This window comes from Hemitrygon akajei, chromosome 5 (genome assembly GCF_048418815.1).
Source record: "Hemitrygon akajei chromosome 5, sHemAka1.3, whole genome shotgun sequence".
NCBI lineage: Eukaryota > Metazoa > Chordata > Chondrichthyes > Myliobatiformes > Dasyatidae > Hemitrygon > Hemitrygon akajei.
In genome coordinates this window covers 133,684,536-133,706,029 of record NC_133128.1, presented here as the reverse complement: position 1 = coordinate 133,706,029, position 21,494 = coordinate 133,684,536, and the positions used below count along the sequence as shown (strand labels likewise).

The following is a 21,494-nucleotide window of genomic DNA, read 5'->3' as shown; positions in this document are numbered from 1 at the left end:
GACTGAAATCTACACATACAATTACTTGAAAAGGCTACCTTGACAGCATCTCCTAAACCTGCAACCTTAACCAACAAGGAGAGGGCAGCAGGTATTTGAAATAACACCGTCTGCTGATTCTTTTCCAAATTTCACATCATCTGGTGGGGGATTTGGGCTATTATTGCTTCGTTGCTCAGTCTGAAGCCTGGGTTGTCTCCACTACCAGGACTGCCTGCAGTAGTTCAGGTAGTGCACCGTAACATCCTGTCGAGCTATCAGAGATGGGATAGCAACAGGCCTAAACCTAGAAAGGAACGTAGCAAAGAAGAATGGAATAAAAGCCAGCACTGACTTTTATAAGTGACTTTGAAGTTTCAAGGTTGACTGACATAAGATTGTAAGACCTTCTCCCTCCTTCTCCATCTCCCTCTCCTTTCTTCTATTCCCCTTTTCCCTCTGCTGTCTCCCTTTGCGCTGCAGCATTTCTCTGAATTATCTTGTTACGACTTATCTAACTGTATGTTTCAGGTTGGTACAAGCACATCACCTTTCTTTAATATTGTCATCTTAGAGGTATCTATTGAAAGCATTGCATGGAAATATTTCTCAGTAGTTAGTTTATTTTATGGGAGGTGTTTTATACACTCAGTTGGTGTGCTGATAGTGTAACTGGCTATTGTAGAAGTTGGCCCTACTTGTATGTGATTGATAGGAAAATTAGAGAAGGTGATGACCATGTGAATCAAAGTTAAAGCCAGAGTAAATTTATTATCGAAGTATGTATATGTTACCATATATTGCCTTAAGATTCATTTTCTTGCGAGCAATTACAGGAAAATAAAGAAATACGATAGAATTTATGACAAACTGTACATAAACTATGACTGACAAACAGTCAATGTGCAAAAGAAGACAAATTGTGAAAATAAAAAATCACTACTGAGAACGAGAGTTGAAGAGTACTTGAAAGTAAGTCTGTATGTTGTGGAATCAGTTCAGAGTGGTGGTGAGTGAAGTTATTCGTGTTGGTTCAGGAACCTGATGGTTGTAGGGTAATAACTGTTCCTGAACCTGGTGGTGTGGGATCTAAGATTCCAGTCCGATTGTAATAGCGAGAAGAAAGCAAGGCCTGAATGGTGGGGGTCCTTTAATGATGGATTCTGCTTTCTTAAGGCAGTGCTCCATGTGAATGTGCTCAATAGCAGAAAGAGTTACTGGGAATAAGCGGAGGAATAGGATTGATGGGAATGCCAGCATATACTTGACGGTGCAAGTGGCCGTTTCTCTGTCATAAGAAAATGTATGTTGTGTTTTCTTACAACGTTGTATTGCTAAACTACGTTGAAGTACCTTAAAACAATTTCCCTCGGGATCAATAAAGTATGTCTGTCTGTCTGTCTGTCTGTCTTTCAATTTCTCTTTTTCACACTCCACACACTGAATTGAGCTGTGGGAGAGCTACAAAGTCTCAAATACATTTCCTTGTTGCTCCTTTCTCCAGAAATATATTGTGCCCTTTGTGCCAATTTACACTCTTTGCTTTGACCTTCTCCAAAATCTAATGAAGAATAAAAATCACTTAACGTTTTTGCTTTCTCTCAGTTTGTAACTCATGCCACTACATTAACAAGCTGCTACCCTGCATTAGTTGTGATTTCTTTCCCCCTTCATTATCTAGAAGTATTGTGTAGGTCACTGTGAAGCATTTTTGAGGCAGGAGCCGCTTCAGCTCCTTAGCCTTTTCTCAGATTCTCAGTATCCATTAATGATCTTAGTTTCTCCTGTGCACGTCATCTGAAAGAAAGCACAATGAGGTTTCTCCGCAGTGCTTCACTTGTTCGATAGACGGTGAGGAGTGGATGGTGGATGTTCTATCTGAGAGCTTGAGCAGTTTAATGCTTGGCTGCTGAAGTTCATATTTCTATGCTATTTCATAGACATTTCCACCCTTGAAGGTGAAGTAGGATTTGAACGCAGAAAATATTCGTGATTTCGAAGCAATGTACATTTATACACCCGCTTTAACAAAAGAAGGTATCCCACAAGACCCTAAGAAATAGGAGAACACCATTTAGCTCCCTATTTCTGCTCTGCCTATCATATGATGCTGGCTGCTCTTGCTTTCTTCAAGTCTACTTTCTCACTTGCTTCCCAGTATTCCTTTGCTGATTCTGATTGCCTCATGACAACCCACTGGAATATTATCAGACAGAATTTAATATTGTTGCTCTAAAAAAAATCAATTAAATATTATACATACATACACATGTATAAGTGTAAAATATCATACATACACGTGTATACAGCTAAATGAAGCAGCGTTCTTCCAGGGTCAAGGTGCACAACTCTGTCGATGCAGTCACACAAGCACACCACACATAACACATTTAGTTATGATAGCACTTAACGTCACAAAAAATATTAGGACGGGTCCCTAAGTGGCATGGTCTGAAGATTGCTGGTGCACGAGATGTTTTACTAGAGCCATGTTTCTGCAAGAACAAGTACGCAGCAGTTGCTCATTTCGCAAGCGAAGGCAATAGAGCGTGGCTTCCAGGGAGAAAACACTGGAGAGCTGCACTGACGGGAGGAGCCAGCCCCCAACCCGGCACGCCCACTGGACAGGTGATCCGAAACTTAATTACAGGGGTAGATTGTGAGAGGTGTCTGAGGAACATTGAAGCAGAGGTCTGTAGAGGTTCAGTTAATGAACTTTGGGATTCCAGTTCATTGCAGCTACAAGTCCCTGGGTAATGAAAGGGTTCAATTCTATAAATGCCCTTATGTCGATTTTGGTATAGCAGTGTAATAGAGCACAGTAGCATAGCATTACAACATCAGTGATTAGGGTACAATTTCCACCACTGTCTCTAAGGAGTTTGTACGTTGTTCCTGTGACAGTGTGGGTTTCATCCAGGTGCTTGCTCCATTTTCCTTCCACAAACCAAAGACAAAAGAGTTGGTAAGTTGGTTAGTAAGTTGTGGACATGCTGTGATGGCGCCGGAGGACTAGTGACACTGGTGAACTGTACTCAGCACACCCTTGGAGGGTGTTGGTCATTGTATGTTTTGATGTATGCACAATAAATAAAGCTAATCTTTTAGAAGTATACAGAATGCACTTTATCTGACAACCGTATCTCCACAGTGTTGTTGCCATACAACTGATAATAAAGAACTATTACTAAAAATAGAGAGAGAGATAGCAGTTCTGAATTTGTAGGAATTCATGTATGTACACCAGACCTTTGAATTTAATAACATTATGGGGAACTTGCTTATACATAATGGGTGTCTGTAGGTTGAGCATTCGTAACCTGGGGAAGGTTTGTATTTAAACCAAAGTAAATTAGAGGCAAGACTTAGAGAATGCAAAAGTTTGGAAATTTTATTTAAGAATGCTGCTCTGCAGCTTCTGGGGGTGATTGGTTATGTTAAACATGCTATAGAAATTCAAATGGTTGTTGACAGGGCAGTGACTCCACCTGTCATGTACTCAGAAAGATAGCCCTAAGGTAGCTGCTGACTGTTGTAGGATTCATGTTAGAAGCTTAAGGACAAGAGCATTACAACCTGAATTGCACTTTAACAGTTACATGTGAAGAGTGGTTGTGCAGGATTTTAATAATGGATGCAGACATGAGTGTTCTTTAAATTGCATGCCTTTCACTATATAAATGCACAAGCACTACTTTACCTTCAAAATGTTATTATTGCAATTAATATCTGTAAATCAAGCATCACTCGTTTCCAGCCAGGAAGCTTTGAATTCACTAGTTTTGTCCCTGATGCCATGCAGCTTTTGTATTAGACTAATGAAACTGTCAGTAACTCCCAATTTACTCCTGTACTTTGAATAGTGCTTCTGTGCCTACAATTGGCGGGAAGCACTAAAGGAACAGTCTTATCATTGTTCTGGTAATGCAGTGACTTTGGCCTGAATTATCTTTTTTTTCCCTTTGTGAGCTGAAGATAGTCTTCTTATTAGTCTGACTTATATACCGTGCTTCAGTGTGAAAAGCCTTGCTGTTGACCCATCGAGAGAGAGTTGAACATTTGTGCAAACAATTGTTTCCTTTGCTATTGTTGACTTGCCTGGTAGATTTATCCATTGAAAGCGATGACGCATTGAATGAATACTCGATGTTGTTTCACTGAATAGATATCTGTAAATTACTTCAATTGAGGTATCAGTGGGGGATATACAAATGGCATGTGAGTGTCTGAATTGAAAGTGCACAAAGAAGACAGGAACCTTGTTGCACATTGACTTGAAAATTCATGTGAGCACACAGATAGTTTACTATCCTCAATGTGATCTTTCCTGAACATAATGGACACATTTTCTTGAAATCCATTATTTTTATATTGTTGCAATAATAAAATCAGACCATGGATTTTACTACAGTAACAAGGTTTCTGATGGGAGGCCTGTCGAGAAGGTTAAGGTGCTCTGCAGCTTCACAGTGATCCACAGTTTGGCACAGGGATCCACAGTGGACTGGCTTGTTCAAAGAGGGTGGTGGTCAATGAGACTTATTCTGGCTGGAGGTCTGTGACTAATGGTATTCCAATGAGATACGTACTGTGGTAACCTCTATTTTACAAAAGGACCACTCGACAATTTTAAGGCCAAAAGAACGTCTTTATCTGGGATGGCAAATGATACTAACAATACAGAGGCTTCCAGGTACCTCGTGTGTCATGGGTGGTGGATCTTTATACAATGCGGTACGGGAATAAAACCCCGCCAACCCCGGAGCCAGCATCTTCTTACCAACAGCTTCCCGATTAGTATTACCTTACTTTTAATAATACTCACATTACAACACTTCTCCCCCTTTAAAATCCAACATTCCCCAAATACAGAAGAACTGGGAAATGAAAAACAGTGGTATCGTTAGCAACAGGTTACCAATACAAAACACCTAAAAAAAAAAGTGGCAAATTCAACGTTCAATCTAGCAACAAAAGAAACTATCCAATCAAAGATTCAGTCTGTCAGGAGGTTTGCGAGGGCGCTGCGATCTACGCACTACCCCCGGTGACCCAGCAGGCACCACTGGTGAGGATGTTTTGGGTGGATCTGGTGTTGGGGACATGAGAGGGGTCTGTGTGTCCGTGTGAAAATGTCCATCCTCTTCAGGGGACTCTGCCTCCTCTGCCAGCGTCTTTCCCTCCAGCAACGTCACTGGTGGACATGCTTCCCCAGTAGTCTGTCTCACCATTGGAAACACCATGGAACTGTCTACCTCTGAGCTTGTATCATGACGCAGGCGCACATGGTCCTGATGTCTGCAGAAAACACGCCCATCAGTCAGCTTAACAACATAGGAGACTGGACCACTCTGCTCAAGAATAACCCCAGGTAGCCATTGCTGAATGTTGCTACTGCTGAAGTTTCTCACATAGACATTGTCATCTGGTTCTAACTGTCTGTCTCGCGCATGTTGATCATGTCCCTCCTTCTGCTTTTCCTGCTTTCTCTCCACTTTTGCCTTCATGTCCCGGCACAGCAGGTCCAATCCTGATTTGGGCCTACGCCCCATCAGCATCTCTGCTGGAGTGCATGCAGTCATAGTCTGTGGCGTGAGGCAGTATTTAAACAGGAAACTTGAAAGCCGGGTACTAAGAGAGTCCCGTCATCCACTTCAGGCCTTCCTTCACTGTCTGAACAGCCCGCTCAGCCAAGTCATTTGAGGCTGGGTGGAAAGGGGCCGTCCGAATGTGACGAATGCCATTCTGCTGCATGAACTCATTGAACAGCTCACTGGTGAACGTCGGGCCATTATCAGTGACCAGAGTGTCAGGCAACCCGTGGACTGCAAACACTTGCCTGAGTTTGTCTATGGTTGAGGGGGCTGTGATGTTGCTCATGATATGAGCTTCGATCCATTTGGAATGCACATCTATCATTACAAGAAATATCTGCCCCATAAAGGGGCCAGCAAAGTCCAAATGTAGCCTCGACCAGGGGTAGACTGGCCACTCCCATGGGTGCAAAGGAGCTGGTGGTGGCATGTTCTGACTGGTCTGACATTGCGTGCATGATTTTACCTTGTTCTCCAGATCCTGATCCATTCTCAGCCACCAGACGTAGGATCTTGCAAGGCTTTTCATTCGAGACACCCCTGGGTGAATCTCATGAGTTTCCTCCACAATCTGTGAACAGCCAGGGGGAGGCACGATGACCCTCGCCCCCTCAGAAAATGCAACAATCCTGCAGACTCAGTTCTGTCTTGTGTTTGGCATAAGGCCTCAGTTCCTCTCCTTCCACAACTCTAGGCCAACCTTGTAAAAGAAAAGTCTTGACTTGAGAGAGGACTGGATCCCTCTCTGTCCATTGCTTGATCTGGGGTGCCTTTACAGGTGTCTCTGACAGCCTCTCCAATGAAAACACAGTCTCTGGAGGCACATATGTAGTAACAGGCGTCTCAGGTAAAGGGAGTCGACTCAGCGCATTGGCGTTTGCATTATCTCCACCCGCTCTGTACACAATAGTATACTGGTAGGCTGACAGTGTGAGAGCCCAACGCAGTATCCTGGCTGAGGCTAGCGGTGGGATGCATCTGGTCTCACTAAAAAGGCTCATCAGTGGTTTATGGTCCATATAAATTGTGAATGCACGTCCATAGAGGTACTGATGAAAACGTTTGACCGCAAAAACAATAGCCAGACCTTCTTTGTCTAGCTGTGAATGTCCCTTCTCAGCAGTCGTCAGGGTACGTGAAGCAAAGCCAATAGGCTTCTCTGAATGGTCCTCCATTACGTGTGAGAGAACTGTTCCGACTCCATAGGGCAAAGTGTCGCATGAAAGGGTGATCTCCTGGTCTGGGTCGTAGTGAGTGAGCAGCTTTGCTGAGTGGATGTGGTAAACTAGGTATACCTGTCTGGACACGCCCCCCGGCTGACTGCTCCTGTGGCTCCTCCCACAGACCCCTGTATAAAGGCGATTGGAGGCACTGCTCCTCCCTCAGTCTCCAAGATGTCCTGGTCTCATTTGCTGCTAATAAAAGCCTATCGTTCACCCCCCATCTCCGAGAGTTATTGATTGTGTGTGGCGACCCACTTCCCAGCGCACTCGAACAGCTCACAAAGCGGCGCGCGCCGGCATTGAGGCCGGTCCCAAAGAGGGTGCCAAGCCTGCTTCACCAGCAAGGGGAAAAGCTCGCGCGCGGGACGGGACTGTGAATACGCATCAAGAAGGCTTTAAAGCGAGGCCGCGAAGTTTGAATAAACCTCTTTTGTAACTGCAGCTCACCGACTCTGTGTCGTTATTGCAGCGCTGCGTGTAGCACATCGCTACAGGTGCATTAATTTTATTAGCAGCAATTTTAAAACATGGAGAGCATTTTACGACCAGACAGATTGGATCTCAACCCTCAATCCCAGGAAGCCGGTGACGCTTTCGAACTCTGGCTAGCATGCTTCGAATCGTACCTGGAGGAGGTTCATGTGACCGAGCCTGCCATGATGCGCAGGGTTCTCCTCTCCAGAGTCAGTGCAAGGGTCTACTCCATGATCAGAGACCAAACGGACTACCAGGGTGCGATGGATGCCCTCAAAAGACGACACCGGCGGCCGGTGAATGCGGTCTACGCAAGACATTGCTTAGCTACACGGCGGCAGCGGGCCGGAGAGTCGAGCGCTGATTTTGTCCGGGCCCTACAGCCACTCGTGCAGGCCTGCGACTGCAGGGGGCCGACGGCAGAACAGCATGCGGAGCTCCTGGTACGAGACGCCTTCGTTATGGGGATCAGGTCAGTGTATGTGCGTCAGCGGCTGCTGGAAAACACCGATCTTACCTTACATTGGGCGATCGAGCTGGCCGACACGCTGGAGGCAGCTCTGCACGATGTTAACGCTGTCCAGCCGCGCGATCTCCCGCCGGTCCCATGGACGCTGCAGACCCTGCCACCCGCCGGTGAATCGACCTCAGCTGCTGCCAGTCGCGAGTCTGTGAAGTCCATGCAACCCGCCGGCGAATCGTCCTCGGCTGCTACCAGTCGCAAGTCCGCACAGTGTTACTTCTGCGGACTCGAAAAGCACCCCCAAAAACGCTGCCCGGCCCGAGAAGCGACCTGCTCCAGCTGCGGCAAGAAGGGCCACTTCGCCAAGGCCTGTAAGTCCAAACCACGAGCGGGATCGAGCAGCGCCGCGTGTAAGGAATGGGGGTTGCCATCTTGGTCGCCGTCATCTTGCCTGCCCGCCGTGTGCGAGGCATGGGGGCGGCCAACTTTGTCGGCGCCACCTCACCCCGCCTCCGACCCACGGGTGCTTACCGGGTACCAAGATGGCGATGCAACTCTGGCCTCCGTGACCCTTGACCAAAGCACCCCACCCCAGCTCGCAAGGTCAATGATGGACATCCTGGTGGAGGGGCACAGGACTAGCTGCCTGTTTGACATGGGCAGCACTGAGAGTTTTATTCACCCGGACACAGTGCAACGCTGCGGACTCGTGACACGGCCGGTAAGCCAGAAGGTCACCATGGCTTCTGGATCGCATTCCACAGACATCCGGGGGGGGTTGTGTAGTGACATTGGTGGTGCAGGGCACAGAATATCGGGACTTTGCGTTGCTGGTCATGCCTCAACTGTGTGCCCCTGTGCTATTGGGGCTCGACTTCCAGAGCCACCTGAAAAGTGTGACAATGGAATATGACGGGCCCTTCCCACCAATCACTGTCAGAAATCCTCAGTTTTGTGGGACTTCGTCATGTACCCCGCTACTGACCACACACACACACCGACCCACACATCCCACCCAGCACCATGCCAACAGCCGCGCTACTGACACCACTTGCAGCCTCTCCACCCTCAAGATCCCTCCTCCACGCTGTTCGCCAACCTGACCCCTGACTGTAAACCTGTGGCAACTAAAAGCAGGAGGTACAGCGCGGGGGGACAGGGCCTTCATTAAGTCGGAGATGCAGCGGCTGCTCAGGGAGGGGATCATTGAGCCAAGCACAAGCCCTTGGAGGGCCCAGGTAGTTGTTGTTTGGACCGGGCAGAAGAATAGGATGGTCGTGGACTATAGCCAGACCATCAATAGGTTCACGCAGCTTGACGTGTACCCCCTACCCCGCATTGCGGATACGGTCAATCAGATAGCTCAGTACAAGGTGTACTCGACAATAGATCTGAAATCCGCTTATCACCAGCTCCCCATCCGCCCAGAGGACCGCCCCTACACCACCTTCGAGGCGGGCGGCAGGCTCTATCACTTCCTGCGCATCCCCTTCGGTGCCACGAATGGTGTCTCTGTCTTCCAGAGGGAAATGGACCGGATGGTGGACCAGTGCCAACTGAAGGCCATGTTCCATATCTGGATAACATCACCACCTACGGTCACAACTGGCCGGATCACAACACCAACCTCCAATGATATTTCCAAGCAGCCAAAGCTCTTAACCTCACCTATAACAGAGACAAGTGTGTGTTCAGAACCACCCGACTTGCTATCCTTGGGTATGTCGTGGAGAACGGGGTCACTGGCCCTGACCCCAAACGTAGGCGCCCCCTGTTGGAACTCCCTCTTCCCACCACCCTCAGAGCCCTCAAACGGTGCCTGGGCTTCTTTTCCTATTACGCCCAATGGGTCCCTCACAATGCAGACAGGGCCCGCCCCCTGGTCAAGTCCACCGCATTTCCCCTCTCAGCCGAGGCCCGCGCGGCCTTCAGCCGCATTAAAGGGGACATTGCCAAAGCAACGATTCATGCGGTGGATGAGACCATACCCTTCCAAGTAGAGAGTGACGCCTCCGACCGCGCTGGCTGCTACCCTCAATCAGGCAGGAAGGCCAGTAGCATTCTTCTCTCGTACCCTTCAAGGCCCTGAAATTCGGCACTCCGCGGTGGAGAAAGAAGCCCAGGCTTTAGTGGAAGCTATTAGGCACTGGAGGCACTATCTCGCCGGCAAAAGGTTCACTTTGCTGACCGACCAGCGCTCCGTTGCGTTCATGTTCAGCAACCAACAGCGGGGCAAAATCAAAAATGATAAAATTTTGAGGTGGAGAACAGAACTCTCCACCTACAACTATGATATCCTGTATTGGCCTGGAAGGCTCAATGAGCCCCTGATGCCCTATCCCGGGGAGCGTGTGCCAGCACGCAGCTCGACCAGCTATACGCCCTCCATGCACATCTTTGCCATCCGGGGGTCACCCGATTTTACCATTTCATGAAAGCCCGGAACTTGCCTTACTCAGTTGAGGAGATCAGGACGATGACCAGGGACTGCCAAGTCTGCACTGAGTGCAAACCACACTTCTACCATCCTGAAAAGGCACAACTTGTCAAGGCCACCCACCCCTTTGAGCAACTGAGTGTCGACTTTAAGGGCCCCCTTCCCTCCACCGACCGCAATGTCTACTTTCTCAATGTCATCGACGAGTACTCGCGGTTCCCTTTGCCATCCCCTGCCCCGATACCACTGCCACGTCCGTCATAAAAGCCCTGCGCCAGCTCTTCACTCTTCGGATATCCCTGCTATAGCCACAGTGATAGAGGGTCCTCGTTTATGAGTGATGAGCTGCGCCAGTACCTGCTGGCTAGGGGTATTGCTACTAGCAGGACCACGAGCTATAATCCCCAGGGGAATGGACAGGTGGAGAGGGAGAATGCCACAGTGTGGAAGGCCACACTCTTAGCCCTTAGGTCAAAGGGATTGCCGGTTTCTCGCTGGCAGGAGCTTCTCCCCAAGGCACTCCACTCCATCTGGTGCAATCACCGCCGGTGCTACATAGATCAACTCGACCGCCTGATAGACTTAACCTGTAAATATACTTGTAAGAAACTTCACCTCGTGGAGACTCTCTTTTAAAACAAAGGGGGGGGTGAATGTGGTAAACTACATATACCTGTCTGGACACACCCCTCTGCTGACTGCTCCTGTGGTTCCTCCCACAGACCCCTGTAGAAAGGCGATTGGAGGCACTGCTCTGCTCCTCCCTCAGTCTCCGAGATGTCGTGGTCTCGTTTGCTGCTAATAAAAGCCTATCGTTCACCTCCCGTCTCCGAGAGTTATTGATGGTGCATCAGTGGAGGAGTTCTTTCACTTCCTTGAGAGCTTCCTCCTGCTCGTCATCCCACCGCCACTTAGTGTCATTGTGAAGCAGCTTATACAGTGGGGCCAAAACCTTTGAGAGGTCAGGAAGACACTTGCCATAATAATTCACCATGTCCAAAAATGATCTGAGTTCAGTGACGCTCTTGGGGCTTGGGGCCTCCTTGACAGCTCTCACTTTGTCCTCCACTGGCAAAGCCCCTCAGCTGTAATCTTGTGCCACAGGTAGGTCACACTCGGAGCCAGGAACACACATTTTCCGCGTTTCAATTGCAGCCCTGCATCTGAGAGCCTCTTCAGCACCTGTTCCAAGTTATCCAGATGCTCCCCCTCCGTGGCTCCCGTGATCAAAATATCAAGATACACTGCTACGTGCGGAATCCGCTGCAGCAAAGAGTCCATTGTCCTTTGGAAAATGGCGGGGCTAGACGCCACTCCAAACACCAGGCGATTGTATTTGAATAATCCCTTGTGTGTATTGATTGTGACATACTCCTTTGAATCCTCGTCGAGCAGCAGCTGTTGGTAGGCATGGCTCATGTCCAGCTTTGTGAACAGCTTACCCCCTGACAGGGTTGCAAACAGGTCAGCCGCCCGTGGCAATGGGTACTCCTCCAGCTTAGAGACCCGGCTCACCATAAACTTGTAGTCCCCACATATCCTCACCGTTTTATCTGCCTTCAAAACTGGAACAACGGGAGCTGCCCACCTTGAAAACTGGACGGGCTCAATGATGCCCAGCCCCTGTAAGCTTTCCAGCTCCTCCTCGACTTTGCCTTTTGTGCACCAACCTGGTCTTAAAAAAACGTGGTGTGGCCTCAGGGTCGACATGGAGTTTCACTGTCACACCCTTCAGTGAGCCCAGCTCGTCCCCGAAAACATCATTATACCACTGCAGAATGTCCTCCATCGTGTGTGCATACTTAATTTCATGCCAGTTGAGCCGGATTTTGCGAAGCCAATCGTGGACCAAAAGACTGGGCCCACTGCCCTTAGCTATCAGCAGCCTGGCTTCAGCCTTCTGACCCCCGGCTGAAATATCCACATGTAACACCCCTAAATGAGGTATGGGCTGCCCCGTATAGGTCCTGAGTTGGAGCTTAGACGGTCTGATGGGAGGCAGGTTGGACCCCCATGTCCTCCTGTACATCTCCTCACTAATGACCAATGCAGTAGCCCCTGAATCAATCTCAAACCTAATGTCCTTTCCCCTGACAGTGACTGTGGCATAATATGGTTCAGGTGGTTCCTGATACGTTACCACCCCAAACATGTTGTAGGCACACGCTGCCTCTCCGTCTGCTTCTCCTAGGTGGTGTGTGGCTGCCTGAGTCTGTTGAGCTTTCCCCTGCCCAGGCTTAACCTTACCCTTTAAACTCCTGCACTTTTTAACTAAATGTCCCTTTTTGCTACAAGCATGCAGACAGTATCTTTGAATTTGCAAACATCTGCATAGTGCGTCCCTCCACACCGAAAACATTCCACCCATTTTTCCTGTCTACCAGTCTCCCTCCTGACTTGGTGCACTGCCACTGGCTGTGACCCCCCATATCCTTTCTGGATATCCTTAGCATTATTAGCAGCCATCTCCATGCCTTGGGCAATCTCTAGGGCTTTCTTGAAAGTCAATGGTGGGTTTCCCCCAACAAGCGGCGTTGTGTGGAGTCATTAATGCTGCATACTAATCTATCACGGAGCATGTCATCCAACACGGCTCCGAAATCACAATGCTCCGACAGCTGCCGAAGCTCGGCCACAAAATCGCCCACAGACTGACCTGGCTTCCTGACATGGCTGTGAAACTCGAACCGTTGGACTATCACCGAAGTTTCGGATTGTGGTTGTTCCCCACAAGCTTGACCAGTTCGTCGTATGGAATTTCTCCCAGTTTCTGTGGTGTGGCTAAGTTCCTTATCAGCTTGTAAGTCTTTGCCCCACACCCACTCAGGAGAATAGAGCACTTCTTAGCCTCCTCAGTAATTCCATTAGCACAGGAAAAGTGTCCCAACCTTTCCTCATACTCCAGCAGTCCTCATTTCCCTCCACAAATGCACCGATAGTCTCAAACGTAGCCATTCGAACGTGAGGCTCCTTGTCCGTTCACAGCTCCTGTTCAAAATGTGGTGACACATCCACAAAACCAATTCACCTTGTCACCAACAATATTTGGTAACTTCTACTTTAAAAAAAGGACCACTTGACAATTTCATGGCCAAAAGAACATCTGTATCTGGGACGGCAAATGATATTTACAATACAGAGGCTTCCAGGTACCTCGTGCGGCATGGCTGGTGGAATTATATACAATGCATACCGGAAATAAAATCCCGCCAACCCCGGAGCCAGCCTCTTCTTACCAACAGCTTCCCGATTATTATTAACTTATTTTTAATAATACTCACATTACAACACATACTGTCACCTCTGCTGTTTGTGACCTGGATAAATGACCTTGATGAAAACATGGATGGGTGAGTTAGTAAGTTTACAGATGATATGAAGATTGCTGGTGCTGTGGATAGCATAAAAGATTGCCAAAGGATACAGCAGAATATAGATATAGCTACTATACTTCATGGGGAGTTTGAAGAGATTTGGTATGTCAACAAAAACACTCAAAAACTTTTATAGAAGCACTATGGAGAGCATTCTGACAGGCTGTATCACTGTCTGGTATGGAGTGGGGGGGGGGGGGCTACCGTACAGAACTGAAAGAAGTTGCAAAGGGGTGTAAATTCAGTCAGCTCCATCTTGAGTACTAACCTACAAAGTACCCAGGACATCTTCAGGGAGCGGTGCCTCAGAAAGGCAGCGTCCATTATTAAGGACCCCCAGCACCCAGGGCGTGCCCTTTTCTCACTGTTACCATCAGGGAGGAGATACAGAAGCCTGAAGACACACACTCAGTGATTTAGGAACAGCTTCTAACCCCTCTGCCATCCAATTCCTAAAAGGACATTGAACCCATGAACACTAGCTCACTTTTTAATTAAACATTATTTCTATTTTTGCATGGTTTTTAATCTATTCAATACACATATACTGTAATAGATTTTCTTATTTACATTTATTTATTTTCTCTTACATATTATGTATTCGTTTAACTGCTGCTGCTAAGTTAACAAATTTCATGACACATGCTGGTGATAATAAATCTGATTCTGGGTGGACAAATGGCAGATGGAGCTCGACCCAGCCAAATGTGAAGTGTTGCATTTTGAGTGATAAAATGAAAAGAGACGGTACACTGCAAATGGCAAGACCCTGAGCAGTGTTGATATGCAATGGGATCTTAGAGTCTCAATCCATGCCTCCCTGAAGGTGCGAGGTTGAATAGGGTGGTAAAGAAGCTTTACTGCATGCTAGCCTTTACTAGGCAAGGAATTTAGTTTAAGAGTCAGGAACATATGTTGCAGCATTATAAAATTCTAGTTAGGCAGCATCTGGAGGATTGCATTCACTTCTGGTCACCCCATTATAGGAAGGATGTTGAGGCTTTGGAGAGGGTGCAGAAGAGGTTTACCAGGATGCTGCCTGGTTTAGAGGGCATGTGCTATAATGAGTTGGAAAAACTAGTGCTGTTTTCTCTGAAAGGGTGGAGGCTGAGGTGAAATCTGATGGATGTATATAAGATTAAGAGAGACATGCATAGACGGCCAGTATCCTCTTCCCAGGGTTGTTACGTCAGATATCGGAGGGCATGCATTTGATGTCGGTGTAGTAAGTTCAAAGGAGGTTTGTGGGGCAACTTTTTTGCCTAAGGGATATTGGTGCCTGGAATGCATTGCCTGTGGTGGTAGTGGAAGCAAATATGATAGAAGCATTCCAAGGAGACGCTTAGCTGCTTACATGAATGTCCAAAGAATGGAAGGGTAGGCAAAAGCAATTAGTTTAGTGGGGCATTTGATGACATATAATTAGTTTGGCAATGCATTGTAGGCTGAAGGGTCTGTTCCTGTGCGGTACTGTTCTATGTTCGATATACCATCCTTCCCTTTACTACATTAGAAACCACAGTGTTCTCATCTTCAGATACATAATTTAAAAAATCATCAAAAAGAAAAATATATTTTTAACGTAGCATCCTTATGGTTATCTGGGGGGCCAGCATACATTTGCTGGGTTAAACAGTCTCCTGGAGTGCCATGGCAAATGAGTGTTATACTGTACAAAATTAAGATGCCAGTTTATACATACATATTAAGTTTGCAGGATTAGGAATGCTATCATAACTAGAATCTCACTTTTAATTTTCAGTGATGTCAGTCCAGGGAAAAATATTGACATGAAGACCCTTGGAATTATGCAGAGGGGTTCTTTTGTTCTCCTAAGAGAGTACATATGGCAACTTTACATCTTATCCAAATGGTGACCCTTGAATAGTGCATTCAATATTGTGTTGACATCTCATTTTGGGTGAAGTTTTACCCAGAATGAGACTTTTAAGAGACTCCTGGATAGGTACATCAAGCTTAAAAAATAGAGAGCTATGGTTAACCTTAGGTAATTTCTAAGTAAGTACATATTTGGCACAGCATTGGGGGCAGAAGAGCCTGTATAGTGCTGTAGGTTTTCTATGAAATGTGTTCAGACTCTGGAGTAGGCCTTGAGCATTGGAGGGATGGTGGGAAATGAAACTCAATCTGTGCTTTTACATATGCTTAATTAAAGCCAATGAGGTGGTTGTCTGTTCTTGAAATCATTTGGAAATGTTAATAGCTGGTTGTTAATTCTTTTTCATCCATTGTTTTTGTTTTGTTTCAGAAGGGGGAACAAAACTGTAACCTTCCCACAGATGAGAGAAAGGAGCACCTGATCTTTGAGATCCCACTCAATGACTCTGGTTCTGCTGGCTTGGGCATCAGCCTTAAAGGAAACAAATCAAAAGAGACTGGAGCTGACCTTGGAATATTCATTAAAGCTATTCTTCATGGAGGGGCAGCTTTCAAGGTAACTGTGTTGGTCAACGTTGAAACGCAAATATGAATGGATATTCCACGTATTATCGTGATGACCTTTGAAGACTCATAACTATTTATTGCAGAACTTTTTTCATGTTGCCTCAAAAGTGAAGACAGGAGCCATTAAGTGACAGATTAAATGTGATCTGTAGAAGGAATAAATAGTTGAGGAACACTTAAATGTTAAGTTAGTATTATTGAAGCAGTTAGTGAGTATTGGTATAATAATTTACTATTGTGGGCATTCCAGAAAGACCGGAAGATTTAGTCCTCAATGTTCACTTGTACTTTCTGGCAAGGAGGGAGGAATGTAATTCTGCAAGATGTAATTTTTCTTAACTCTTCTTTATTCTTGGTTTGTGGTGTCATTCACTTGGATCCTTGTTGGCTGAGGTATGCAGCTCCTGCTCATAAGGCCAGTTCTAATGTTCTCTGTCTGAACCAGAAAATATTTCTTGAGTTGTGTCACTTGGTACACCTTGGAATCTGATGAGTTAAAGCTAGGGATAGGATGTGATCTGTTCACTGATTGCTTCAGCTGACTCCTGAGAGTTTCTGTTGGAAACACAAGAGATTCTGCAGATGCTGGAAATCCAGAGCAACACACACACACAAGGTGCTGGAGGAATTCAGCAGGTCAAGCAGCATATAATGAGAGGAATAAACAGTCAGTGTTTCAGGCCAAGAGCTTTCATCAGGTCTGGAAAGAAAGGGGCCAGAAGCCAGAATAAGCAAGTGTGGGGGAAGAAGAAAAAGAACAAGCTGATAGGTGAAAGCAGATGCAAGGGAAGGTGGATGGGTGGAAGAGGGGGTTGTACTGAGAAAATTGGGAGGACTTTTCCCTTCCTGTCTAGTCCTTCCCGATGAAGTGTCTCTACCCGAAATGCTGACTATATATTCCTCGCCATAATTCGTGCCTGACCTGCAGAGTTCCTCCAGCAAGATTTGTTTGTTGTTTAGGAGTTTCTGTTGTCCTCTCTGTCCCTTCTTGTGCTCAATTCAGGCAGCTGACAATTGAGGCCCATGTAACACTACTAAATTGTGTGCTTAAAATATTAATGCTGTTTCATTGAACTGTGGTCCAGCATTTAAACCTGGTTGAATTTTGACTGCCCATGGGAGCTCCTGGGAGTACAACCTCATATTGATTTCACTGTGGTTGACAGACAAGAACTTTAAAAGGGCTAATAGATTGTAAGGCTGGACTGTAAGAGTTCTTGGCCAGATAACAAGAAACCTTAAGCCTGTACTTCTGATCATGCTCTTCAACAGCTGTCTCAATATAGTGTAATACAGTGAGAAATTGGACCTTTTGGCCAACTCATCCATGACAGTGACCCACTTGGCTGCATTTGACCCATTTGGCTGTGTTTAGCCCATATCCCTCTGAACCTTTTCTATCCTTGCACCTGTCCAAATGACTGAGCATTGTAACTGTATTTCTTTCACCACCTCTTCCGGCATTTTGTTCCACGCACCCACCAATCTCTATGTGGAAACATTGCCTGCTAGGTGTCCTTCAACATTTTACCCTTCACTTTTAAACTGCACCCTCTGGTTTTAGACTCCCCTACAATGGGGGGAAATTGTGACCATGTATTTCATCTGTGCCCTGCATAAGATCACCCTATAGCCTCTATACCCTAGCTTATCCATCCTCTCCTTATAACTCAAACCACGTCATCCTGGTAATATAGAACATAGAACAGTACGGCAGAGAAACAGGCCCTTTGGCCCACAATGTTGTGTCGAGCCAGCTAAAAAACAAATCGTAAACACCCAAACCCTAATCCCTCCTACCTATACCATGTCCATATCCGTCCATCTTCCTCACATTCATGTGCCTGTCCAAACATCTCTTAAAAGCATCTTATTTGCCTCTAACACCATACCAAAAGCAATTCATTCCAGGCATCCACGACTCTCTAAGTAAAAAAACGTACCCCTCACATCCCCCTTGAATCTATCCCCTCTCACCTTCAATGCATGCCCTTTGGTATTAAACATTTCAACCCTGGGAAACAGATACTCTCTGTCCACTCCATCTAAGCCACTCATAATCTTGGAAATCTCTATCGGATCTCCCCTCAGCCTCCGTCGTTCCTGAGAAAACAACCCAAGTTTATCTAGCCTCTCGTGATAGCACATGCCCTCTAATCCAGGCAGCATCCTGGTGAAGCTCTCTGCACCCTCTCCACAGCCTCAATATCTTTCCTATAGTGGCGAGACCAGAACTGTACACGATACTCCAGGTATGGCCTAACCAGTGTTTTATAAAGTTGCGTCATAATCTCCTGACTTTTGAACTCAATGCCTGGACTGATAAAAGCAAGCATTCCAAAAGCCATTTTAACCACCCTACCGACATGTGTAGCCACTTTCAAGGAGCTATGAACTTGGATATCAAGATCTGTCTGCTCTGCAACACTGTTAAGGACTTTGCATTTAACAGTGTACTGTCTCCTTGCGTTTGCCCTACCGAGATGCAACACCTCACACTTATCTGGGTTAAACTCCATCTGCCATTTCTCAGCCTATATTTGCATCTGGTCTATATCATGTTGTATTCTTTGCCAGTCTTCAGCACTATACACAACTCCACCAATCTTGGTGTCATCTGCAAATTTGCTAATATGCACCTACATTTTCATCCAAGTCATTCATATACATTACAAACGGCAGAGATTCCTGTGGAACACCACTAATTACAGACCTCCAGCTCGATTAAGCCCCTTCGACCTCTACCCTCTGACTTCAATGTGCAAGCCAGTTCTGAATCCAAACAGCCGTTTCACCACGGATCCCATGCATCTTAATCTTCTGGATTAGCTTCTTATGAGGAACTTTGTCAAGCACTTTACTAAAATCCATGTAGACAACAACCACTGCCCTATCCTCATCAATCTCTCTCATCACCTTGTCAAAATGCTCAATTAAGTTGGTAAGGCATGACCTGTCATGCACAAAGCCATTCTGGCATTCCCTAATTATGACATGTGTTTCCAACTGCTTATATATCCTATTCCTAAGAATTTTCTCCAGCAATTTCCCTACAACTGATGTGAGACTCACTGGTCCATAGGTGCGGGATTTTCTCTTGTTTCCTATTTAAATAGTGGAACAACATTAGCCACACACCAGTCCTCTGGGACCTCGCCTGTGGCTAGAGAGGACATGAAGGTATGAAGGACAAGGGCCCAGCAATCTCATCTCTTGCCTCCTTCCTGGGGTAAATTGCATCAGGCCCTGGGGCCATCCTCCTTAGTACTCATTAAGAGGCCCAACACTTCCTCCTCCTTAAACTCTAAATGCCCTAAAGTATCTGTACACTCAGCACTGATCTCCTGGTCCTTCTTGTCCTTTTCACTCGCACTCTCTGCGTCCAAGCAAATGTCCCATCTTCTCCTTAGTTGGTCTTTTAGTCTTGATGTATGTATAAAATGACTTGGAATTCACCTTAATCCTTCTTGCCAAGTACTTTTCCTGGCCCTTCTGGCTTTCCTAATTCTATTTGTAACACTTACCCAACAGCCTGGTATATGTCTAGGGGAAAAGGAGATCCAGCCACACACCAACCCACCTCCCGTACACGCAGGTGCTGTGAGAATCGAGTTTATGCCTCGCGCCGCTCACCGTATCAACTTCACACCAAATACCGATATGACATACACTTTATAGACTTTACTAACATTAACTAAAGAAGTATTAGGCAATACAATATATATATATACAATGAAAGAAAAAAACAAAAGGCGCCAACTTATCAAAGTTCAGTCAGTGTAGTGCACATCGTAGGAGCTCAATCAACGAATCATCCGACAGCCACGTCATCACCCCTGGGACCACCCGGTGGTCTTACGAGCCGTCTAGCGCCAGTCGCGGTGGTCCTACAAGCCGTCCAGCGCCCGTCCACCTTCCTCGTCCGTCTCTCCTGCCGACTCCCTTCACCCCCAAGCCCGCGCAACCCCTCCCCCAAGTTCCCAGCCTCACAAAACACAATAACATTCCCCATTGATTAACAAATGAATACAATTACCATATCAGCCATTCTAAAGCGAAACAACGGCGAGAGAAACATTTAACAGACAAAGAAACATTCCTACTCGTAACAAACCAAAGAAGCCCTTTTTAGTAACATACACCGGACATTGTACATATTCTTTAGTTCTTTTCTGGCTTATTAATACTCATCATGTGCTTTGTTTGATCCTAACTTCTGAAACCTTACATACTGTTCCCTTTGCTTCTTGACCAAGTTCATCACCTCTCTGGACAGTCAAGGTTCTCTTACTTTTCCATTCCCATCATTCCTTCTAATATACCTTTCCTGTATTCTGTGCAATTGGTCTTTAAATACCCTCCACTTGTCGATGTGGATTTTCCAGAGCAAAGTTGTTTCCAATTAACACTTCTTAGTTCCTAATGCCCTCATTATTTCCCTAATCCAATTTAAAACTCTCCCACAAGGACCTTACCTATCTTTATCTATAGCTATCCTGAAAGACAAGAAGTTGTGGTCACTGTTCTCGAACTATTCACCCACTGAAAGGTCAGTCAGCTGACCAGGCACATTACCCAGCACCAGGCCCAGTACGACCCCTCCTCTTGTTGGACTGTCCATATATTGATTTATGAAACCTTCCCAGATACACTTAACAAATTCAGCCCCATCTAAACCCCTTGCACTAAGAAGGTCCCAGTTTATATTGGGGAAGTTGAAACCCCCTCATGACAACTATTATTTTTACACTTTTCCTTAATCTGATTACATATCTGTTCCTCAATGTTCCCGTGACTATTAGGTGGTCTGTAGTACAATCCTATCAGTGTGAGTGCACCCTTCCTATTCCTGAGTTCCACCAAATGAACTCAGTGTCTGACCCCTATTATGTCTCCCCTGAGTGCAGTTGTGATATTGTCCCTGATTAGGAATGCAACTCCACCCCCTCTTTTACCTCATCCTCTACCTTTTCTGAAACTTCAAAAATCTGCTGCATTAATCACCCATTCCTGCTCTTTGTCCACCAAGTTTCAGTAACAGCTACAGCATTGTAGTTTCATGTACTGATCTGTGCTTTAAGTTCATCACCTTTACCCATAATACTCTGAGCATTAAAATATACACACTTCAAACTAACTGACTCATCTTACCTGCTATTTTAATTTTGCCTTTCAATACTTTCCCTGACATTTACCTTCTGGTCCAATCCTTCTGTTACTGACCTGGGGCTCTGGTTCCTAGATCCCTACAAAACTAGTTTACACATCCTTATGAGTTTCGTCTGCACCCTGACCAGCTTTTTTGCCACATTTTTATAGTGAGGCAACCAGAATACTCCCAAGTGTGGCTTCGTCAACATCTTGTACAGTTGTAATGTGATGTTCCAACTCTCGTACCCGATGCCCTGGCAAATGAAGGCAAGCTATAACCTCCTCCAATTATCAGCTGCCGAAATCCTTGATCGTCCATTCTTTATTTTAATT

At 46.1% G+C, this 21,494-nt stretch overlaps 1 protein-coding gene across 4 annotated transcripts in view; it reads left to right on the top strand.

Annotated features, from left to right (window-relative positions):
• LOC140728185 (partitioning defective 3 homolog B-like) overlaps positions 1–21,494 on the top strand; it is a 1,189,360-nt gene that overhangs the window by 590,727 nt on the left and 577,139 nt on the right. For all 4 annotated transcript variants that reach the window (XM_073046530.1, XM_073046528.1, XM_073046527.1 and 1 more), the window contains one exon: positions 15,814–15,999. In XM_073046530.1, coding sequence (XP_072902631.1) covers positions 15,814–15,999 — 186 coding nt within the window. The remainder of the gene's footprint in view (positions 1–15,813; positions 16,000–21,494) is intronic.